At 35.8% G+C, this 25,349-nt stretch overlaps 3 protein-coding genes across 3 annotated transcripts; 1 reads left to right on the plus strand and 2 right to left on the minus strand.

Moving 5' to 3' along the window:
* Positions 1-605: 605 nt before the first annotated feature.
* On the minus strand, positions 606-929 carry LOC141680093 (uncharacterized). Its single transcript, XM_074486410.1, has one exon. The coding sequence runs from the start codon at positions 927-929 to the stop codon at positions 606-608; it is 324 nt and encodes a 107-aa protein (XP_074342511.1).
* A 17,573-nt stretch (positions 930-18,502) lies between these two features.
* On the plus strand, positions 18,503-21,559 carry LOC141678843 (stearoyl-[acyl-carrier-protein] 9-desaturase, chloroplastic-like). Its single transcript, XM_074485248.1, has 3 exons — positions 18,503-18,753; positions 20,086-20,584; positions 20,775-21,559. The coding sequence occupies exons 1-3, from the start codon at positions 18,632-18,634 to the stop codon at positions 21,336-21,338; spliced, it is 1,185 nt and encodes a 394-aa protein (XP_074341349.1). The 5' UTR covers positions 18,503-18,631; the 3' UTR covers positions 21,339-21,559.
* Positions 21,560-23,655: 2,096 nt separating this feature from the next.
* On the minus strand, positions 23,656-24,405 carry LOC141680094 (uncharacterized). The gene has a single exon (XM_074486411.1). The coding sequence runs from the start codon at positions 24,403-24,405 to the stop codon at positions 23,656-23,658; it is 750 nt and encodes a 249-aa protein (XP_074342512.1).
* Positions 24,406-25,349: the final 944 nt, after the last annotated feature.

The following is a 25,349-nucleotide window of genomic DNA, read 5'->3' on the forward strand; positions in this document are numbered from 1 at the left end:
ACAAAATTTGTTTCTGTGGAATCTTCATTTGGGGGTCATCCCTATTGGTTCTAGACATCTTTGGACAACCTTGTGAGGACTTCTTAGTCCTGGTTAGCCTCAACCCATGAAAATAAAGAGGTTGGTCGGGAGGTGTCTTGGTCGACCGGGGACTTCGTCATGGGTCGGCCGAGGCTTTTTTGCCTTGATGGGGCTTCCTTACTAAAGCTCTCTGGCCCGTCATGGCCTAATTTGGCTTCATGATTGACTTCATTAATGAGGTGGAGTACAAGCCTCATGCCTTCACCGTTGGTCTCTGTCTCATAAGCTTCGACCATAGGTGATCCGTGTGTGATATCTGCGGGCACTACTACCTCGGCACCATAAGCTAGCATTAATGGGGTTGCTTCTGTAGTAACTTTACCAGTGGTACGATATGCCCAGATAATAGGCAGTAACTCATCCACCCAAATTTTTCTTAAGCATTCAACCATCTTCTTGAGTCCATCAAGGATAATCCGATTAACGACTTCTCCTTACCCGTTTGCCTGTGGATGGGAAACCTAGGGGAAGCGAAGCCTTATGTTGTTATCATCGCAGTACTCCTTGAACTCTGTATTATCAAATTATTTCCCATTATCCGTGACAAGGATGCATGGGATTCCAAAATGACATATCACATTCTCCCAAAAGAATTGGGTAATTTGCTTGATGGTTATTTTGGCTAGCGCTTTAGCCTCAATCCACTTCGTGAAGTAGTCAATGGCTACCACAATGAACTTTCTATGTCCTGATACTATAGAGAATGGACCAAGTATATCCATTCCCATTATTACGAAAGGGATGGGTATGCTGATAGACGTAAGCCTCTCTGGGATATATCGTACAATGAAAGCATGCCTCTCACATTTGTCGTATTTCTTCACATAAGCCTTGGCATCGGCTAGCATTATTCGCAAGTAAAACTCCAATCGGGTTATCTTGTGAGCGAGGGCTCTGCCCCACCAAGTGCTGTCCACAAATCCCCTCATGGGCCTCCTTAAGTGCCTTACCTGCTTCAAGAGGTCTCAAGCACTTCAAAGATAGAATAACGAAAGAACTTTTGTACGAAAGGCCTTCGATCAAAGAATATCTCAATGCTCTCACCAACAACTTGCGTGACTCCTCGACATCGGCGAGGAGCCATCATGTCCAAAGATGAGCCTTGATAGGATTAATCCGACAGCTCAACACACCGATCGGTGTTATCAGATTTTTAACATGTATGGTTGGGGTCATCAGGACTTGGAAGTAGATACTTCTCGAATAATTCTCGATTTCAGATGAGGTGAACTTAGATAGGGCATCTGCTGTAATATCCCATATTTTTAAATATTATTATTATTATTATTTGGAATTATTTATGTGATTCTATGTGAATTCTAGTGAATTATCTGGTAATTGAAGTGATGTTTTGACTGTTTATATGTGATATTCTTTGAATTTTAATTTTTATATGTCCAGAATAAAATATAGATAATTGTGATATTTTTTCTGGTAATTTTTGAGTGTTATATGATTTTATAATGATTTATGTATTATTAATTATTTTCTGAGTAATTACAAAATTAGTTTATAAAGCCGAGAATCGTCCAACTTCAACTGTTTTAACGTTTTTACAACCCGAAACTCTTCCAAAAACACTTTCCTAACCCAATCTAGTAATTTTGGACATTTTCCGTATTTTGACTTTTTCGATCCGGATTACGGTTTGACCCGTGCGCGGCCCGACGCAAGATTATCGGTACGATAACCATTTCGATAAATCAACAAAACCCGTATTCTCGAGAGACGGGATATTTTTACATTATTTTCGTATATGGTGTTTTATGAAAAGCCCGGTTTTGATGATTATCCAATTCTGGTATTAAATTGTATCGTTTTTATAGTTACTTAGTGTCTAAGTAATTTATTTTTGGATCGTTTTACAGTTACCTGGCGGTTAAGCAACTAATTTAACGACCCAAAACGATCCAGAACGATCCAATATTCCGTAAATATAAATAGCCTATTTCTTATTTCATTTATTTTGTTTATTCATTTGCAACCAGTTAAATACCGTAAATACAGAGAAAACCCTAGAAAACCGATACGTTCCTGAAAATCAATCGTACGAACGAAGCCGTTATCAAACTCCGATTCGGGCGTGCAGCATACCAAAACGAAGCTCTCGAAATCTTCTTCCTGAATCAACCATCAGTTTTTGCCCAGAAATCGAGGTTATTTTCTTATTTATTTATTTTAATTCGAATTATTTAGTGAATAAAATATGAATTTTTGCAGACGTAATTATCTAAGTGTTTTGATGATTCCATGTTATAGAGCGTATTTTTCTGGTCAATTTATTATATTATACTTCAAAAATAGAGTTCAATATCATGTAGTAATTGAAGTTTGATTTTTCTGAAATTTTTTAAAAAGTTGTTCTTGGTGTTCTTGAAAAGTTCTGAGAATCAAACCGAATTTTGAAGGTGATATGGAACACCAAATCACAAGTATGAATATCCGTTTTGAAGCCGCTGACCTCCTCTTTCTTAATTCATCATCAAAATCGATAAACGTTGGGTAAAGTTTAAATTCGAATTTTAGGGTTCTTGTTTCGATTTGGGATTTTTCTCTGTGATGATTTTTGATTAAATTTATGGTTATATATAGCTTTAACACGCTGTTTACAGTTGATTCATGTAATTATATATGTATTTTCGTTGCGATTTGGTGGTCATCGAATTCAGAGTTTCTTGCCGGTGTTTGTCGCCGGTTTCTTCTCGGTTTGGCCGGCAAAATCAAGTGATGAATCCATCGCGTGATTGGGTATTGCTTCTGGTTGATGTAAATGGTTTGGAGTGTTTTTAAGCTAAAAACCGAACTGAATCATCATGTTTTGGCCGTTATAAGGCTTGGTCGGAGGTTTTGGTCGGCCGGAACTCGGCCGGATTCTGGAGTTTCCAGTTTTCGGTGAGTTTCCCGGCAACTTGTTCTTCCTGTTCTTGGAAAAAGGGGGCTTTGATCCTCCTGACTTCAAAAATTATTTCACAAAAACTGTTTCTGTGATTTTCTTTCTAAATAATTCAAAATTCATAATTTAATTCCTAAAATTCATTTTAAATTCCAAAAATCATTATTTTTAATTCTGAAAATTATTTTTAATTCCAAAATAAATCTAAATTATTTATTTAATTAATTTTAGTTGATAATTAATTATTTAATTAGTCAATTAATTTAAATATTAATTGATTAACTAATTTAATTAGTTATTAATTAATTTTAATTGATTATTTAATTAAATTTAATTATTTATTCTTGATTTAAAAATTCCGAAAAATAGTTTCAAACTATAAAATATTATTTTAAATTATTTTCCAGGCTCAATAATTCTTATAAAATTATTTTCATGTGTTCGAGCCCTATTATTTAATTATAAAATGATTCAGAGTCCAATTTTTATTCCGAAAAATGTTCAAAAATTTATAATAAATCAACCGTTCGTCCGTTTAATACGAAACGAACGCGTACAGACTCAGAAAAAATATTCTGCTTTCATTAAAAATACTTTCGAGACCCAAATCCTTGTGTTTCAAAAGGTCGATTATTTTACGAATCATTCTGAGTCACGTAGTGACTGAAAAATCATATTTTTGACCCGATTTCAGTTTTAAACATACCCAGTCTAACCTTGTGACAAACCGAATCATATGTGATATGAATTATGTGATACATGAGTTATGTGTTTACGTGCTATGTGAATTATGTGCATATATGGATTAAGAGTCATGTGTTTGTCTGTTATATTTATGTGTGGGCTATCGTATGGGTAGACGTGAAAGAGATATGTCCTGAGTCCAATCATGTATGAGGATTTAGGAATAACTTTTATGTAATCTGTTTTGATTTCATTGATATTAATAAAAGACTTGTTTTGTTTTTATTGCGGGCTCTATCTATTTAAATGTCTAAATAAGATATACCACAGTTTAGAGTAAAGTTTTTTATGGATTGTGATGAGATTATAATAATGAGACCTAAAAGATGATAACTCTACACTTAAATAGTTCCTGGTCGTAGGATTACTAACTGGTAATTAATAATTCGCAAAGATCGGTACATACTATGCTTGCTTCATTATGAAGGATGTCTGTTCTCATAGACATTTGTGTGGTGACACTATAGCTAGTATGTAGGTGCTTATTATAGAATAAGTTCACTGAACATGACTCACACAGCTGAACAACTGATGGAGTTCACTCACGTGTCAGCAGTTGTTCACATAGTGATAGTTGTACAAGTATCCTTAGACTTGAGGTCATCATAGTCATCTTGTGTACACTGAACTATGCTTTGGTTTAGTTCTTAGTCTCAAGGGATAATTATAAGGGCTCTACTGGGTATAGGAATTTGTACACGAAGATAGTGTATGATCAATAAAGGATCTACCCCTTCCAGTATAGGAAGAGATTAAGATAGGCTTGACACAAGTTCCATGCCTTGTATTTAATCGTGACATTGCAGGGTAGAAGGAATTAATTATACGGTAACTACTCACTGAATAGGTTCTTGGTATTCTGAGCAGTGAATTCGTATTATCCGGATAGTCGCGATATGCTGAGAAGTATCCCTCACGATGTAGAATAAATATGATTAATTAATTAATCATATTTAATGAATTAGAGAATTTATATAAATAATGATAAAATAGTTTTATTATTATTTATTTCTACTACCGGCTTAATATTGAACCTACAGGGTCACACCATAAAAGAGAATGATTTAATGGTGGAGGAATTAATTAATAATGGCTGATAATTATTTATTTATGAAATAAATAATTAATTGGCAAATTTAATAATTGATTAAATGAGATTTAATTGATTATAAATTAATTAAGAAAAGGTTCTTAATATTATTACTTAAGAATTTAATTTTTGGAAATTAAATCAAGTGAGAGAATTATTTCTAAAGAGTTTAGAAAAAGGATTAATAATTAAAAGGTGTTTTAATTATTAATGAGAATAATAAAGGGTTAATAATAATAATATTTTATGGGAAAATTTTCAGCTGAAAATTTTGCCTATAAATATACTATTATAAACCCTATTTTTGCCTCAACCTAAAATTTTTACAAAACCTTAATTCTTTCCACCTCCTCCTTTTCCATTACATCGTTTTCTTGTGGATACCGGTGGAGTGCTTCACACTTGAGTAGCAGCTGCTAAGGATCTCCGCTCGTGGTTCTTGGATCGCTATTAAAGACCTCCATCTTTTCATTAATATAAAGTTTCTTAAGGTAAACATACTAAACTACGAATTAAATATTATTTTTCGCATGGATCCTGCGGAGGGTTTCGTTTTTTTTTAAGATTTAAGTATACGTTTTCGCTGCATTTATATGCTAAAAACCCTTCAAGACGATAAGGTATTGACGCGCAGTTCGTCGAGTGTTTATCGTTTAGGCGATTAAAGTTATATCTTTTAATTATAGATGCGGATCATTCGAGTTGATCAGGAGAAGACGTTGGATAAAGAATAAAATGGAATGGTATTGGGTATCTGGCTTCTAGCAATCGCAGGAGTAGCATATCAGTAAAGTGTTAAAAATAAAGGCGGTGATGGTTTGAAACAGAATGTCAGAATAAACGTGTCATTGCGAGTGTGACTAACTGCTAAATCTCAAAGGCAAGTATCCCTATCATCACTTATTGTTCAAGTGATATTTATTTTGAATCTTATCATGCAAGTATTGCTTTCCCTATTCAGTTCAGAATAGATAAATGTTTTACATATCGATGAATTAAATGATTATGTTTATGCAAGTATTCTTCTGCTGCTATTCTATGTTCATAATAGCTAAGTGATTTTACTTATCAAATTACTGGATTTATAAATGTTTTGAATTTTGAGGAAGATAATTTTGTTGTGAGTATTCCTGCCCAAGTGAATGGGGGAATAAAATTATTTAGGATGTCGAATGATTTGGCTCCTTTTTAATAAAAAAAGGTTTTTAATATTGGAATGGTTACTGGTTACTGGTTACAGCGTAGGTGATCGAGATATCGGTCCAGCTGTAATATCTTTCAAGGCTAGTTATGCCTTTTCTGGAGCCCTATAGGTACCTTATGTCTTCGGGATATGGGTAGTATCTATATTTACGGTATGGCTGCGGGATACCGGTGTTGTTTCACGACTGATCATCGGGAACATCATGAAATATTATTGGTTCCAATCGAAAATATTGTTTTCTAAATTGTTTTGATAATCATAGAATAAATGATTTATCAACTGATTCTGTTTTGGAATAATGATAAAATGCAGTTTTAATTCAGATTCCGATTTATGCTAATACTTACATTTTTGTTAAATATCAAAGGTGGTATTAGTATAAATGATTGATGTTGACTTTAGTACGGAATGTTGTGAGCATCAAAGTTCGTATTGATACCTAATTTGATATGACAACAAAATAAGTATTAATTTCGAGAGTTCGATTTTGAGTAAAGTTTATGATTTAATACATAATCATTGTTTCTTGTTATTGTGGTTTACGATATTTCCGTAAACACTGTTTTACGAGTTTTATTCTCGTCAAGATTCAAAGTATTACTGAAGCATTTCGCTCAAAAATATCAAAATGGTTTTGAATACAATTAAGGAATCAATTCTGGGATTCCTCAACTAAAATTTTATGATTTAGCAATTATGATTTTAAATGTACTACACTAATGTGGATGTCGGTTTTATATCAAAAGACCCTATATATGTCATAATGATCTTGCTGAGCATTTCTTTCGCTCATACTTGCCTGTTTTCAAATTTAACCTCCAATGAGGATTAGCTTGCACTGTTTAGCTGCGTAATTCGAGAAAGCAAAGAAGAAGCTTTTGGAAGGTGGTTGGTCCAGGGTTTGTGAACTAGTGTAAGTTTTATTGTATAAAGTTATTTATATTATATTATATTATAGTTGTGTATTTTATTTGGGCCTAGTATACTTCATTTCGAAGTTATACTAGTGGGTTTAGTTTTGAGTTGGAATTTGTTAAAAAGAGTTTTAAAAGAAAGTGAAAAATTATTGGTGGAATTTGGAATTCTTGTTTCTAGAACTGTAACCTTAAAAGATCTTGGATTAGTTTGGGATCATTTATGATAAATATCTTCCGCTGGCATTTATTTATTGATTAAACAGATTAATTTGGATTGAGATTTTATAGTGACGACCAAATCCTCCGACCCCGGATTTGGGGGCGTTACAGGTTGGTATCAGAGCTGAGGTTATAGTAAACTAGAAACGAGAGTGTGTAGGAGTGTGTATTGCTATGTGAGGACGTTTGAGCTCATATCGAGTTCCTGTTAGACTATTGAATATAGTACCAACGAGTAAGTTAAGATAGTCACATTTATTGGAGATGGTTGTGTTCAACTGGATGGAACTCCGGGAAACTGCAAACTTGTACTGTGGAATCTTCCGAGGCTTCTACGATTCGACGATGATGGAGATTATTGATATCTTGTGAACGTGATGAAGTGTCTAGAATTAGATGGCGAGTCAACTGAAGAGTTCAAACAGAAGATAAGTATTAAGATTTTGGCAATACCTTCTCTTTCTATAATTCCTTTTGACATCTCTCCAAAAGAAGTAATTGTTAGAGGATATATCCCCTAACACTCATTTTCAATCATATCTGTGTTTTAAATGTGCCAGAGGCTGTCATGAAGCCTATTTTTTTTCAGGTTTTGATATCTTTGTCAAGTTATGATAATTAATTCCACTTTTCTTATTTGGTGGATAGTTTCTTGGTGATGTGACACCACTTGCTCATTTGGTGCCATAATTTTGTTCTCTGGATCATTTCCTTCAGAAATATCAGCTTTGGAATCTTTCCATTTTTATTCGTTTGATTTTGAATTCCTTTAATATTCTTCTATTCTGACTGAGATGAATAACCCTAACTATAGGGGACACAAGGTATACCTATCTGTATGATAGGAGTTGGATGGGACGCCATCACTTGTGTGTGTTGTGAATACATGAAGGTTAACAACCTTTAGTAGTGTCTTAATTTGGGCACGCAATACCAAGTTCATTTGATCATATTGATTTCTCAGTTATTCTCTTGCTTCAACAATAATTTTTCACAAATTCAGATTTTATCTCTTCTTTTTTTGAAATTCCATGATTTTATCATCTCAAACATTCGAAGGTATGCCAATTCAATTAAGCTGAGTTATCCTGGTCAAGTCAAAGTAAAGCGGTGTGATGGAATTACCAAGGACGACAGTGGATTGCAATGCGATTAGAATATCAGTGGCGTATAACGATCGATCTGTTTCTTTACTTCTTTCTCTATCTCTCTCTTTATTTTCTTTCTCTCTATCTTTCTCTCTATTCTTCTTTCTCGCAATCAGTAAAAAGTGATTCTATTTAAGAATTGGTCAAAGGATGTGAATGGAACAGTGGTGCACAGTGAAGCTCCTGTAAAGGTTTTATTATACAAGGAATACAAGATTTATTCGAGATTTATGGAAAATTGAAGTTATTTGGGAATGGAAAGTTGGTTAGAAGACCCTTTGTGCTTTCTTCTGCTGATTCCGAGGACGGAATCCTTATAAGGGGGTAGATTGTAATATCCCATATTTTCAAATATTATTATTATTATTATTTGGAATTATTTATGTGATTCTATGTGAATTCTGGTGAATTATCTGGTAATTGAGGTGATGTTTGACTGTTTATATGTGATATTCTTTGAATTTTAATTTTTATATGTCCAGAATAAAATATAGATAATTGTGATATTTTTTCTGATAATTTTTGGAGTGTTATATGATTTTATAATGATTTATGTATTATTAATTATTTTCTGAGTAATTACAAATTTTTTTTATAAAGCCGGGAATCGTCCAACTTCAACTGTTTTTACGTTTTTACAACCCGAAACTCTTCCAAAAACTCCTTCCTAACCCAATCTGGTAATTCCGGATATTTTCCGTGTTTTGACTTTTTCGATCCGGATTACGGTTTGACCCGTGCGCGGCCCGGCGCAAGATTTTCGGTACGATAATCATTTCGATAAATCAACAAAACCCGTATTCTCGAGAAACGAGATATTTTTACATTATTTTTGTATATGGTGTTTTATGAAAAGCCCGGTTTTGATGATTATCCAATTCTGGTATTAAATTATATCATTTTTATAGTTACTTAGCGGTTAAGTAATCTATTTTTGGATCGTTTTATAGTTACTTAGCGACTAAGCAACTAATTTAACGATCCAGAATGATCCAATATTCCGTAAATATAAATAGCCTATTTCTTATTTCATTTATTTCGTTTATTTATTTGCTACCAGTTAAAATACCGTAAATACAGAGAAAACCCTAGAAAAGCAATACGTTCCTGAAAATCAATCGTACGAACGAAGCCGTTATCGAACTCCGATTCGGGCGTGCAGCATATCAAAACGAAGCTCTCGAAATCTTCTTCCTGAATCAACCATCAGTTTTTGCCCAGAAATCGAGGTTAGTTTCTTATTTAATTATTTTAATTCGAATTATTTAGTGAATAAAATATGAATTTTGGCAGACGTGATTATCTGAGTGTTTTGATGATTCCATGTTGTAGAGCATGTTTTTCTGATCAAATTGGTATATTTTACTTCAAAAATAGAGTTCAATATCATGTAGTAATTGAAGTTTGATTTTTCTGAAAAATTTTAAAAAGCTGTTCGTGGTGTTCTTGAAAAGTTCTAAGAATCAAACCTAATTTGGAAGGTGATATGGAACACCAAATCACAAGTATGAATATTCGTTTTGAAGCCCTTGACCTCCTCTTTCTTAATTCATCATCAAAATCGATAAACGTTGGGTAAAGTTTAAATTCGAATTTTAGGGTTCTTGTTTCGATTTGGGATTTTTCTCTGTGATGATTTTTGATTGAATTTATGGTTATATATAGCTTTAACACGCTGTTTACAGTTGATTCATGTAATTATATATGTATTTTCGTTGCGATTTGGTGGTCATCGAATTCAGAGTTTCTTGCCGGTGTTTGTCGCCGGTTTCTTCTCGGTTTGGCCGGTAAAATCAAGTGATGAATCCATCGCGTGATTGGGTATTGCTTCTGGTTGATGTAAATGGTTTGGAGTGTTTTAAGCTAAAAAATGAACTGAATCATCATGTTTTGGCCGTTATAAGGCTTGGCCGGAGGTTTTGGTCGGCCGGAACTTGGCCGGATTCTGGAGTTTCCAGTTTTCGGTGAGTTTCCCGGCGACTTGTTCTTCATGTTCTTGGAAAAAGGGGGATTTGATCCTCCTGACTTCAAAAATTATTTCACAAAAACTGTTTCTGTGATTTTATTTCTAAATAATTCAAAATTCATAATTTAATTCCTAAAATTCATTTTAAATTCCAAAAATCATTATTTTTAATTCTAAAAATTATTTTTAATTCCAAAATAAATCTAAATTATTTATTTAATTAATTTTAGTTGATAATTAATTATTTAATTAGTCAATCAATTTAAATATTAATTGATTAACTAATTTAATTAGTTATTAATTAATTTTAATTAATTATTTAATTAGATTTAACTATTTATTCTTGATTTAAAAATTCTGAAAAATAGTTTCAAACTATAAAATATTATTTTAAATTATTTTCCAGGCTCGATAATTCTTATAAAAATTATTTTTATGTGTTCGAGCCCTATTATTTAATTATAAAATGATTCGATGTCCAATTTTTATTCCGAAAAATGTTCAAAAATTTATAATAAATCAACCGTTCGTCCGTTTAATATGCAACGAACGCGTACAGACTCCGAAAAATATTCCGCTTTCATTAAAAATACTTTCGAGACCCAAATCCTTTTGTTTCGAAAGGTCGCTTGTTTTACGAATCATTCTGAGTCGCGTAGTGACTGAAAAATTATATTTTTGACCCGATTTCAGTTTTAAACAAATCCAGTCGAACCTTGTGATAAACCGAGTCATATGTGATATGAATTATGTGATACATGAGTTATGTGTTTACGTGTTATGTGAATTATGTGCATATGTGGATCAAGAGTCCTGTGTTTGTCTGTTATATTTATGTGTGGGCTATCGTATGGGTAGACGATAAGGTATTGATGCGCAGTTCGTCGAGTGATTATCGTTTAGGCGATTAAAGTTATATCTTTTAATTATAGATGCGGATCATTCGAGTTGATCAGGACAAGATGTTGGATAAAGAATAAAATGGAATGGTTTTGGGTATGGCTTCTAGCAATCGCAGGAGTAGCATATCAATAAAGTGTTAAAAATAAAGGCGGTGATGTTTTGAGACAGAATGTCAGAATAGACATGTCATTGCGAGTGTGACGAACTGCTAAATCTCAAAGGCAAGTATCCATATCATCACTTATTGTTCAAGTGATATTTATTTTGAATCTTATCATGCAAGTATTGCTTTCCCTATTCAGTTCAGAATAGATAAATATTTTACATATCGCTGAATTAAATGGTTCTGTTTATGCAAGTATTCTTCTGCTGCTATTCTATGTTCAGAATAGCTAAGTGATTTTACTTATCAAATTACCGGATTTATAAATGTTTTAGATTTTGAGAAAGATGATTTTGTTGTGAGTATTCCTGCCCAAGTGAATGGGGGAATAAAATTATTTAGGATGTCGAATGATTCAGCTCCTTTTTCAATAAAAAGGTTTTTAAGATTGGAATGGTTACTGGTTACTGGTTATAGCGTAGGTGATCGAGATATCGGTCCAACTGTAATATCTTTCAAGGCTAGTTATGCCTATTCTGGTGCCCTATAGGTACCGTATGTCTTCGGGATACGGGTAGTACCTATATTTACGGTATGGCTGCGGGATACCGGTGTTGTTTCGCGACTAATCATCAGGAACAACATGAAATATTATTGGTTCCAATCTAAAATATTGTTTTCTAAATTGTTTTGATAATCATAGAATAAATGATTTATCAACTGATTCTGTTTTGGAATAATGATAAAATGCAGTTTTGATTCAGATTCTGATTTATGCTGATAGTTACGTTGTTGTTAAATATCAAAGGTGGTATTAGTATAGATGATTGACGTTGACTTCAGTATGGAATGTTGTCAGCATCAAAGTTTGTATTGATATTTAATTTGATATGACAACAAAATAAGTATTAATTTCGAGAGTTCGGTTTTGAGTAAAGTTTATGATTCAATCCATAATCATTGTTTCTTGTTATTGTGGTTTACGATATTTCCGTAAACACTGTTTTACGAGTTTTATTCTCGCCAAGATTCAAAGTATTGCTGAAGCATTTCGCTCAAAAATATCAAAATGGTTTTGAAAATAATTAAGGAATCAATTCTGGGATTCCTCAACTAAAATTTTATGATTCAGCAATTATGATTTTAAATGTTCTGCTCTAATGCAGAAGTCGGTTTTATATCAAAAGACCCTATATATGTCATAATGATCTTGTTAAGCATTTCTTTCGTTCATACTTGCCTGTTTTCAAATTTAACCTCCAGTGAGGATTAGCTTGCGCTGTTTAGCTGCATAATTCGAGGAAGCAAAGAAGAAGCTTTTGGAAGGTGGTTGGTCCAGGGTTTGTGAACTAGTGTAAGTTTTATTGTATAAAGTTATTTATATTATATTATATTATAGTTGTGTATTTTATTTGGGCCTAGTATACTTCATTTCGAAGTTATACTAGTGAGTTTAGTTTTGAGTTAGAATTTGTAAAAAAGAGTTTTAAAGAAAGTGAAAAATTATTGGTGGAATTTGGAATTCTTGTTTCTAGAACTGTAACCTTAAAAGATATTGGATTAGTTTGGGGTCATTTATGATAAATATCTTCCGCTGGCATTTATTTATTGATTAAACAGATTAATTTGGATTGAGATTTTAGAGTGACGACCAAATCCTCTGACCTCGAATTTGGGGGCGTTACATCTGCCGTAGTGTTCTCCTCTCTCGGAACATGTTCTGCGTACCATTCATCGAATTGAGTCAGCATTCCTTTAATGACTCTTAGGTACTTTTCCTCAAACTCTCCATTAATTTGAGCAACAACGAGTCTCGAGTCTCTACAGACTTTAAGATTTTTGGTCCTCACGGCTCTGGTCAAGCCTAAGCCGACCATCAAAGCTTCGTATTCTACTTTATTTTTCGTCGTCGGGAAGTCCCAACATTAAAGCATATTTAATCATGGACCCTTCAGGGCTTTGCAAGACTAGGCTTGCACCACTAGATTTTATTTTGGACGCTCCGTCAAAATGGAGAACCCAATATTCTTTCAGAGATAAGTGTTTTTCTTTCTCTTTTGCCTCTCCTTCCAGGGCTACTATCTCTTGCCCCCGACTTCTTGGTCGCTAATGGTGCATTCGACCACGAAGTTTGCTATTGCTTGAGCCTTGATGGCTCTTCGAGGCTTGTACTTGATATCAAACTCACCCAACTCAAATAGCCCGCTTAATGAGCCTTCCACTGGCTTTCGGGCTGTGAAGTATATTTCTCAAGGGTTGGTCCATCAGGAATTCGATCTTGTGGGCCTAGAAGTATGGTTTCAACTTCGTCGAGACCGTGATCAAGATAAGTGCAAACTTCTCAGTGGTGGAGTAGTTTAACTCAGCTTCGTGAAGCACCTTACTAACATAGTAGATAGGGTTTTGGACCTTCTATGCTTCCTTTACTAAAATGACACTCACGACTTGCTCGGAGACCGCAATGTATAAGTAAAGGATGTCGTCCAGACTAGGTTTGGCCAATAACGGGGCTTCAGTCATGTATTTCTTTAGCCGTTCAAATGCCTCTTGGCTCTCAGCTGTCCACTCAAAGTTCTCCACCTTCTTCAGAGTTTTGAAAAAGGGCAGGCATTTATCTCCGGACTTAGATATAAAACTTCCTAGAGTAGAAATTATTCCAGTTAGCTTCATAACGTCCTTTATGAAGCGTGGTGAATCCATATCCATAATTGCTTTAATCTTGTCAGAATTGGCCTCGATTCCTCTCTTCGAGACCATGTGACCCAAAAAATTTCCAGACCCAATGCCGAAAGCGCACTTGGAAAGGTTTGCCATCATCTTATGGTGCCTCAGCACTTCGAATGCCTCTCTGACGTGATTAATATGATCGTATTTGGATAGGATTTTGACTAACATGTCATCAACATATACCTCCATGGTCTTTTCAATTAGATGGGTGAATATCGTATTCACCAACCTCCGATAAGTGGCTCCTGCATTCTTAAGTCCAAAAGTCATTACAAGATAGCAAAAGACACCAAAGTCAGTTATGAAAAATACCTTGCGGGTGTCATCTTTGTGCATTTTAATCTGATTGTAACCATTGAAGCCATCCATGAAGCTCACTATCTCGTGCCCAGCTTTGGTATCGATTAGGGTATCAATCATTGGTAGGGGTAGCAGTCCTTAGGGAATGCATCATTCAAGTCGGTGAAGTCGATGCACATCCTCCACTTCTCATTGGCCTTCTTGACCATCACGGGGTTGGTCAACCACTCAGGGAATTACAATTCCTCAATGAATCCAGCTTCTAGGAGTTTCTCGACCTCCTATTTTATGGTTTTCAGCATGCCAGGGGCATAAGTTCTCTTCTTCTGTTATACGGCCTCCTGAGTTGGATCGACATTCAACTTATGGATTTTAAGATTGGGGTTAATCTCAGGCATATCAGCTACTGTACAAGCAAACACCTCATTGTTCTCTTGTAAGAAAGTTGTCAATTGACCCTTCAGGGGCTTGTCCAAAGATGCTCCAATGTATGTGACCTTATCCAGGTCTAATGAGTCGAGGAAAACTGGGACTAAATCCTCAGCAGGATTCCCTCGAACTTTTTCATTCTTGCGGACATTCATGTCTTTAATGGGAGGACCTGCCTCTAGTTTCATCGGGTCTAAATGCTGCAATATAGCAACTTCAGGACATTTTCTGATCACCTTTCTCCTCTCCAACACCGTTTCTGGTCGAGAACTTAAGTACATTGTGGTATGTTGAGGGCACAGCCTTAAATGCGTGAACTCCTGTTCTTTTAAGGATAACGTTGTAAGTAAACCTTCACAACCTGAAAATTTATTTTGTGTGGCCTCTTTTGGCTCTTCCCTAATGGTCATGGAAAGTTGTATTGCTTCTTTGAATTGGCACTCTATTCTATTGAATCCGTAGATGTGTGTGTCTGAAGGGATGAGTTAGGAGTCATTGTACCCCATACCCATAAATGTGTCATGGAAAAGAATATCTACATAAGCTCCATTATTGACTAGTACTCTTTTACAGGACTATTTTCAATAAATGGTGTGATAACCAAAGGATCATCTTGGGGAAACTTCAAACCCTCAAGGTCGGGGTCAACGAATTATAGTGTCATCGTAGTCTTAGCACGCTTGAGTGCTTCTCTGACTATACTTATCACCTCTCTTGTATAGGCCTTTCGAGAGTTTTTTGTTGTCCCAACAGCTGTTGGACCTTCTGAGATCATATTAAATACTGGCCCTCGAGGCTCTGGGTTACGATCCTAGTCATTGCCCCCTTCGATCATTATCTCTATCCTGGCCTCTGGCCTCTTCACCCTTGGTGAACTTCCCAAATTTTCCTGTTCGGATCAGATACTCGATCTTGTACAATTGTCGGTGTCATGACCAACATCTCTATGGAACCTACAATATTGACCCTTATCTCTTTTCTCGGGATCTCCCATTAATGGCTTCAGCCATCTGGACTCCTTATCCTTCTCAAAATCTAACAAAATTTGGCTCCTTGGAGCATTCAACCTTGCATAATCCGAGAACCTTGGTGATTGGTTCTTCTTGAAAGAGGAATCTGAGTTCTTTCCAGTTTGAGGATACTTGTCTTTGGAATCATACGCATGTTCCTTCTTTCGCTTCTTGTTGCCCGTGGGATCATTGTTCATGGTTATCTTCTTCATACTTTCTTCAACTTGGATATACTTCCCGGCTCTACCTTGGATCTGTAACATATTTTCAGAGGGCGTTTGACCAGGGAAATCTTGAATAATTCACCCCTAGTCCCTTTTTGTAGGGCTATTATAGCTACCTTGTTGTCTAGATCCTGGACCTTCAGGACCTCTTTTGTGAAACGGTTCAGGTAGTTTCTAAGGGACTCCTTTGCTCCTTATACAAGACCCATGAGAGAAGTTGAGCTCTTCTCGTGGACTCCTCCACTAATAAATTGCTTGATGAAGGCCTGACTTAGATTTCTAAAGGATCCAATTGAATTGGGGGTAGACGACTATGCCATCTTTGAGCCATACCCGATAGAGTTTGAGGAAAGGCTGACACTTGATAGCGTCGTTCATGGGCTGTAATAACAGGGTGTTGGAAAATGTCCTGATATGATTAGCTAGGTCACGAGTACCATCATATGCCTTGATGGTGGGCATCTTGAACTTTCTCGAGATGTTGGCGTTCATAATCTCTTCGGTGAATGGAGGGTTTGGATCATCAAGATCTCCTAAGGGCATCAAGTCATTCGGGTCGGCCCTTGGGATCACCACCCTCTACCATGGTCTTAGACCTTCCAGGTCTATGCCGGGAGGAAAATCCCTTGATCTTGCTGCAGGTTGGGGCCTTGGAGTCTGATGCATTTCCGGATCACGCTTCAACCTTTAGATCTCAGCTTCATGAGCCCTGATCCTCTCTTGTACGTCCTGTGGAATCGTCCATTGGGTACTGAGGGGCTGTTGGTATCCTGTGTGTTAGAGCTCCTTGGCAGCACGCTTCCTCCTTGGGTCGGTCTCCTCCTCCGATGAATCCAAGTCTCTAGAAGAGTAAGGCCTAGAGAAATCTCGATCTACAGGCATTGAAGCCAAACCACGAGAGTATTGAGGGGTCCGCCCTTGTCCTTCGCCTTGATTAGATAGGCCACCTCCTCTTATCTCAGGGTACAGAGGCATCCCGTATGATGGGTTGGTAGTTCCTGGAATTACAACCGTTTAGAACTCATACCCGACCGGTTGAGAGTTTAGCGGTGCATGCAGTTGCTGAAGTGGGGAATTCGTCCCTTGAGGAATTGGAGGGTTCGTCCATAGAGGCGGATCTTGAATTGGGGGATTCGTCCCTTTAGTCTGGGCGTTAGTTGCCGCTACAAGGACTCCTCTGCTGAGGGTGGCATAGGTTGAGTGCGCCGGGATCTCGATGGAGGACGAGAGTGTCCTCGTTAGGACTGGATCATTAGTTCCATTGTTACTTCTGTTCCGTGTGCTCACCATGGTTGATGTTGATTTCCCATAGACGACGTCAAATGTTGTGGAATAAAAATTAGGGTTCGTTATTATTTAATGCTAGGTTTTGTGAGTTTTGAGTTTTAATGGTTGCGCTTGCGGTCGTGGACTGGTTATCCTCGTAAGATGTCTACGTATCTCTATGTTGTAGAGATTAAAGTCAAAAATGTAGTTCTAGGTTGAGGGATAAAGCCCTTTATATAGAGGTTAGAGTTAAACTCGTGTTGGGAGACTTGGCGGACAAGTCTCCAACTTAGATGGTAATTAGGACTCCCATAAAGTAAGGGATTCTAGATCCTTTCTTGTAGGATTTAGTGTTTATGTTGGATGTCAGGTCTCTGGTCTTTCAGCCATATTGGGCCTAGTCCGCGAACAGCATATGTTCGCGGACCCTGATGACTTCTGCTCGTGAGCCTTGATAACTCCTGCTTGTGGGTCTTGACGACTTGGGTCATCTTTAGTCTATGACAGGCCTTGATCATTTTGGTTTGTATTCGGCTTTGGATAAGAATTCAAAGTATAATCAATATGACATTTAATGTGTTTTTAGCATGTATTTTCTATCCATATCAATTTTAAATAAAAATATCACATATATATAATGTGTTTTTAGCATGTATTTTCTATCCATATCAATTTTAAATAAAAATATCACATATATATGTGTATCTTTATTATTATCATCAAATCATTTCATATAAAAATTTTCAATAAACAAATTACATATCTTATAAATTTCAAAATTAGCTAATACCGATGTTTAATTAAATAATTATTCACTTTCAGTATTTGATATACAATGAATTATTCTTCTTTCTTAATATAAATACATGAATTATTGATGACATGTCTTATGTTTTCATTGGATTCATTATATTGCATCATGTGTTATATTTTCAGTGGATTCATAATATTACCCGGATAAGTTTTATATGAGATAACAAATAACTTTATTTTCAAAAATAATATACATATATAATATCCTTTGTCACTAATGTAAAAAGAATAAAATATAATATTCTCTGTCATTAAATTGAAAAGAATAAAATATAATTATATATACGACCAGCACACCGTTATATACAAATCCACGGGGTTGTAGTCAAAACAATTGGCGAAATATTTGTTAAGAAAATCTGAAAAATAAGATACTAATTTTAACCACTTTCTAGAAAACCGTAGAATGTTAGTATATTTTTGTGTTTTTACCCAAACAGTGGGCAGTTTGGTGGTATGACATTTTATTTCGATGTGCGTGTGTGTAGTATATGTGAAGGTAGCAACACCTTTTGTAATACTTCCTCTCTTGCTCACAACAGGCTTTAAAGCTAGTTGAAGGTGACACAAAAAGAATTATAACTGAACTGAAAAATGGGTCTCGTGTTTAATCATGTTATCACATGTCAGAAATACCCTGCTTTTGTTCTGCCTCAAATGCCCTGTTCCAGAAGTTTTAAGGTTTCCATGGCTTCCTCTCTGCACTCCCAATCCAAGTAATCTCTCTCTCTCTCTCCCCCTCCATCTCTCCCTCTCTCTCTCTCTCTATTTTTTTTGGAAGAAAATAGGGTTCTCTCTCTCTCTCTCTCCCCCCCTCCCCCTCTCATATATATTATATATACACATTGGTATGTTTGTGTTAAAATCTGTTGTAAATGTACGCTCTAGCCTTCTGGATATATTTCTTGTGTATTTATTGTTCGCATTACATTTACTCAGTAGTCAGTATGTTATAATGCTACACTTCTCTGCTAATATGTTGTGGGTTTTTTTCAGTCATCCGTTTCTAAAATGTTAATGCATGTTTGATTCAATTGATTGTTTAAGAGTAAGTTTAATGTAAGATGCAAAATAGCTATAGTTATTGCTAATTTAGCATCAAAAAATGTCTTTTGGTGTTAAAACAAAACTTCTAACTCCAAATGTTAGATAAATTTTGAAACCAAATATTTTCTTACTTACCTAAATTTTGTCACTTTGCCCTAAGTTTCATTTAAAAAGTTTCATTTAAAGTACCACAACATGCATCTCATTTATAGTAGTATGATGATGTGGTTAGATGCATAAATGCATCCTTGGTTTCAAATTTAGAACCAATGATGTATATATACATATTTGCATCTAAGTATAGAACTCATTTGAAGTTGAAATTTTTACCATTTGATTTCAAATTATAGAAATGTAAGCATTGCATTGGACTTGCTCTTACAGGGGCAATAAAGGGGCAATAAATAAAATAAACATTGATGCATATGGTCATTTCCCTTTGGCCTTTTATGGTTGTAGCAGAAGTCCCTCCTTTTTTACTTTTTTTGTGGTCAATAGTTTGGTAAATACTATTAGAAAGTTTAGTATTAATAACACGTTTCTTTGTAAGAATCAACCACACCAATAAACATATATTCAACTAGTTTCCCTGTGTTTTTCCTCACTTCTAATGATACTCGCAGCAGATATATTGGTTGTAACTACATTCCAGCTACTTTGCTTCTTCTGCTTTCTCATCTAAATTGCTTTTGACAACAGAAAAGATCATGAATTGCTTTGTTCAACAGAAGTTTTGAATAGGATTACTGACCAAGAAGTGCACTGTTGCCATATAATATGGAGTCACAAGGACTAACTAGTTTCTGTTAGAAAAATTCATAAATCGAGTCATAGTTCATACCTTATCAGATGTTATTATGATACATACTGGTAAAAACATGACAAGTGCCTCTATATTTAAATCTTACTATGATCTATTATAAAATCAATATTTAAGCTTATACATGGAACTGGTAATCTCCTGTTCCGTGGTAAGTGATACATGTTCCTTGCGTGTACAGAGTTTCTGTGAAGAAGCCATTTAGCCCTCCTAGAGAAGTACCTTTCCAGGTGAAACACTCTATGCCTCAGGACAAGATTGAAATATTTAAATCTTTGGAGCCTTGGGCTGAGCAGAACATACTGATTCACCTAAAACCAGTGGAGAGCTGTTGGCAACCACAGGATTTTTTGCCAGATCCAGCATCTGATGGGTTTGATGATCAAGTCGAGGAACTTCGGGAGAGGGCAAAGGAGCTTCCAGACGACTACTTTGTTGTATTGGTTGGAGACATGATAACAGAAGAAGCTCTTCCAACATATCAAACAATGATTAATACTCTGGATGGTGTTAGAGATGAAACAGGGGCAAGCGCTACACCTTGGGCAGTTTGGACAAGGGCTTGGACTGCTGAAGAGAATAGGCATGGTGATCTTCTTAATAAGTATCTTTACCTATCAGGAAGGGTAGATATGAAGCAAATTGAGAAGACAATTCAGTATCTGATTGGAACAGGAATGGTAAGACTTCTTTTCACATATTTAGCTTTTAGTGAAAATTTGTTAATAGCAGTCTCTGTGTAGAACCTAGGATGTTATAAATTATACTACTCTCATAGTCTCACTATCTCTTTTATTACATTTATCTTTAATCTCAAATTATATCTGTCCCCTACTAACTGTCTACAACCTTGGATTTTTGTCTTTCCAGAATCCAAAAACAGAAAATAATCCTTACCTGGGATTCATCTTTACATCATTTCAAGAGCGGGCAACTTTTATTTCGCATGGAAACACAGCCAGGCATGCAAAGGAGCACGGAAATCTAAAGTTGGCTCAACTATGTGGCATCATTGCCTCTGATGAAAAACGCCATGAAACTGCCTACACCAAGATAGTTGAGAAGCTATTTGAGGTTGACCCTGATGGAACCATTCAGGCTTTAGCCGACATGATGCAGAAAAAAATCAGCATGCCAGCCCATTTAATGTATGATGGCAAAAACAAAAACCTTTTCGACCACTTCTCAGCCGTTGCTCAGAGGCTTCAAGTTTACACAGCTAAGGACTATGCAGATATATTAGAATTTTTAGTTGGTAGGTGGAAAGTGGCAGATTTAACAACAGGATTATCTGGAGAAGGCCGGAAAGCTCAAGACTATGTTTGTGGGCTGGCTCCGAGAATCAGAAGGCTTCAAGAGCGAGGTCAAGCAAGAGCCAAGGAAGCAGGCACTGCACGAATCAGCTGGATCTTTGATAAAGAAATCAAGCTCTAAATGCATGATGGCGCCATAAATTATCAGATATACAAGTGGTAACTAGAATCGATGATAGGGTTTCTGTATGCTGTTCTTTTCACAGAGTTGTGTTTTCTTTTCCTTATGTGCCGTCTGTAGGTTTTGATTGCACATTTGTTCAACAAATTGTGTTTTCTTATTGGTTTATGTACTGCCGAGTTCAAGTGGCAAATGGAGAAGTCAAACAGCTTCATTTTCTACATGATTCAAGTAGTTCCTCCGTCGTATTGTATCTGGAACCAGGTAGATGAAGAAAATGAAAGCAACTGCGTATTTGTTCTTGAATGAACTAGAGCAAAATCAGGGCTACACAAAAGGGCTACCTGATTCCTATATTAGTGTAATGCACTCCATTTGGTTTCTTGAAAATTCGGAATTGTCGATGACTCAATGCAAAAAAAAAAAAAAAACTTATCTAAAAGGACTTGTAGTTTGATAAATCGTACTCAATTCAGATACTATTCACTTGGCTTGACCATCTGACCCGAGACCCGATTAGTTTCAAATAGTTAAGAAATCGGGTTACAGCGAATTAGTTCAGTTGAAACCAGAATCAAGCTGTTGTTGATCTGTTATACAGACAGACAAAATTTTAATCGGTTAACCAAGACCCGATGGATTTGTCTTGTCAAAGTTCAAATACTATAATTGAGCTGGAACAACATATTCGGTCAGTTTAAACTTTAAATAGTATCCTCAACCCTGTGCCGGGCGGAACTTGAGCAGAGCACAAGTTACAAGCTCTTTACTTGGTTGAGAAGTCTACAGGAGTACATACGCAACTTTGCCATTCAACATTTGTAAAAATTAACAAGTTCAATCAAATTTCATTTTTTAATTGGTTAATTTAATTTCTTAATATATTACTGTTTATATTTGGGTTGTGGTGTATTTTAGAGAAGACAAAGGAAATTAAACGAATGATAACAATTTAACTGAGCAACGACCTGCTTAATGATTATTTGACAAAAAAAATTAGTTCGCTAGAAATTGTAGGTATCAATTCTGTCATCTAAAATTTCAACCACGCTGAAGGCAGAGCACAACGAAAAGTGCAATTCATTTTTTCCAAGTAGCTGATATCATTATGCCTCAATATTTGATGGTGATTGTAAAATATAGATGATCCAAAAAGAAAATGATAATTGCTAACCTGATCCTAATACTAGGCATATCTGCATATTAAGCATCAACTCCGTCCAGCTATCTACCACGTCCTACCTTTCTTCAAACATTGACTTGGAAGTGCTGCAGAATCAAGCTCCCAGCAGCCTCTGAGAGAGCCATCTTTTTCCCCAGTTAGCTGACATGCAGGAATCTGATGAGAGAATCTAAATATATCACCTCGTGGAATTATCAAATTGCCTCTACTTAATTTCAACATTCATCAGATGTGAAAAGGCACTTGGAAGTAAGATTTTAGGCTTTCCGTTTTGGAACTTGAACATTCCACAACAAACAGGCTGCTTAAACTTGCATGGCTCAAGAAACGCAACATGCAACTTGAATGGTGAAGTTTCTATCTTCTTAATTTGACCATAACTGTTAGGCAATTTATCCATCCCACTGTACAAAGCCCATATCTGACCTAGCCAGAACTTATGCTCAGACTTGTCCAAATTGAAGTCATAGAAAACCTCTTCTGAAACTTTGGCACCGGATGAAGAGTGACGAACATCAGGACTTTCTGTTAAATCAATAGGACTTTTGCACGTGGCCAGATGTATTTCCTCATTGCCTTGACCAGATAAAGCTTTTCTTTTATAAGGAGTGGAGCAACCTAAAGCATCTCCTAAATGTTTAGCAGCTCCCTCCTCACTTCGACCTGGACTACAACTCACACGAGCACTTCTCTTCTTTGTGCTGTTTGATCTCCTCAAAGACTGGTGAGGTTTTTCTGCCTGCTTTTTAGCATTTTCCATTCCTCGGAAGTCTACAAATATCTTTGAGGGCGCATACACTGTCTCTTCACCATCAGAAATACTCATTGTATCAAACCTCTCGCCAGACTTCACAGTATTCATCCTCCGTTTATTCATTTTTTTGTTTCTCAACTTTTCTGATTGCTTGGCCTTCGTGAAGTCAACCTGTACATTATAACCTTTTGCAGTCACATGGGCCTTTCTGTCTTTGTTTGTTAAACCACGAGCAGCTTTAGTAGTCGCTTGAGTTCCAGTCTTTATATCCGGGGACTTTTTTGCACAAGAGTTTCCCACGGAAACAAATTTCTGCGGAGGAAACTCTCTTGAAATCTTTGCACCCATTTGAGAAATTTCTTCAGGAATCTTTTTCGGAACTAAGGAGGAGCTCCATTTGAAACGTAGCTTGTACCTTTAGAACCAGCATTAGTTTCCCTATAAATAGTTGGCCCTTGGTTAGCTATTTCATATGCAATGAAGGGCTGAGAACATTTTTGACAGCGCAATGATCTACTCAAACAGGTTCTGTAATACTGGAATTTAGTATCACAAAATGGACAGGATATCCAAAAAGTTTCACTACTGGCACAAACTGATGGCTTGTGTTGATTAAAGTCAGTGAACTGACTGGAAGAGGCATTTGAGGTTTGGGTTTTGCGTTGAGATACATGTAAATTCCCAAGGTTTGATTGATCAGATGGTGGCTTTGGTACAACAGTTCTCACAGAAACCTTACATCTCACATTATATAAAAACCTTTTTCCTTTGTCGGATAGTACCATATTTGCTTCACCAATCAGTTTGAAGGCAGCTTCTGCACCAGGATTTTTGTTCTTATCAGGGTGAAGTATTAGTGCCAGCTTCCGATATTGCTTCTTGATAGTAGCTTCATCCGCTAGCTTTTGAGTTTGAAGGACACTGTACCAGTCCTTGTCAGACCCATGTACATTGTTTGGCGCAGAGCAGTGAACATCACAAACAGTTAAGAGCTGGTAAATGTTCTCGAGACAAGGAAAGAGAGTTTGGGCCTTGATTAATAACTTTCGAGCCCCTTGAAAATCATCATTAAACATCCTTTTCTCTGCAATTGCTTTGGCCCTGATGGTCTCCTCTTTGTTACATTCCATAGAAAATCAACAACAAATTAAATGTTGTAAATACTATAAATTTCATACATAAAATGGGCAAGCCTTCTGTATTGAAAATCCAGTTATAAATACAACACTATATGAGGCGCAAATAGGTCAATCCTTGTTTTACAATAACAAACCAATATTTTCCCTGCATCAAAATAGCAGAGCATGCTAGGGGAAAAGAAAACCGGTGTTAAGTTCCATAAATAAAATTAAATCGGATACCATGTTATGTTCACCCCCAACAACAAACAACTACTATTTGTTATGCTAACATTCTAAAATAATTGAAATGATACCTAGAGACAAGCTACAAATATATATTCCAAATATATTGTGACATTAAATTACTTGAGCTATATTTTGGTATGGGTCCAAATAAATTTATAGATCAAATTGATAAGCACACAACAGGTACTTGATTTAAGTAGTATAAAATGATAATTCACTAAAATGCATCAGGAAATACAAAATTATGATATATCTTTACGACAAGGTTGTAGCCATTATGATGTATACAGATGGAAAGTGGTTGATTAAATAAAGTTACATGTAGAAACTTGATACCCCTAAATTATAATATATATATATATATATTGTTTAAAAATCATAACTCAGAAAGGGCGATCGAAAAGAGCTAGCAACCGGGGAACACAATGGTTGTAAGATTGTGTTAATAATGGCATTTAATTTATTATGATGTGTTAAGGGTAATTGATTATAAATTAATAATAATACAGAATCTACTAGATGACAGAATCCCTAAATCAAAAAGAAGAAGATGCAACATAATATAAACTAATAATAATGAGTAATTATACTGTGCCCTAAGAATGGAGGAGTGATTTTCAGAGATTTTTGGAAGATAGCTCTAGTGAGAACAATAATGCATGAGTACCAAGCTATGTCTATGGTGGTTAACTGCTTCATTCAAGGCC

Source organism: Apium graveolens, chromosome 8 (genome assembly GCF_009905375.1).
Source record: "Apium graveolens cultivar Ventura chromosome 8, ASM990537v1, whole genome shotgun sequence".
In the NCBI taxonomy this organism is placed as follows: Eukaryota; Viridiplantae; Streptophyta; class Magnoliopsida; order Apiales; family Apiaceae; genus Apium; species Apium graveolens.

Bases quoted from the DNA above. Each gene is read 5' to 3' on its own strand.
- LOC141680093 (XM_074486410.1), bottom strand. From the start codon at position 929: ATGCTAGCCGATGCCAAGGCTTATGTGAAGAAATACGACAAATGTGAG.
- LOC141678843 (XM_074485248.1), top strand. From the start codon at position 18,632: ATGGGTCTCGTGTTTAATCATGTTATCACATGTCAGAAATACCCTGCT. The intron at 18,754-20,085 runs GTAATCTCTCTC...TTGCGTGTACAG, and splicing joins TCTCTGCACTCCCAATCCAA to AGTTTCTGTGAAGAAGCCAT. The intron at 20,585-20,774 runs GTAAGACTTCTT...TTGTCTTTCCAG, and splicing joins ATCTGATTGGAACAGGAATG to AATCCAAAAACAGAAAATAA.
- LOC141680094 (XM_074486411.1), bottom strand. From the start codon at position 24,405: ATGGAATGTAACAAAGAGGAGACCATCAGGGCCAAAGCAATTGCAGAG.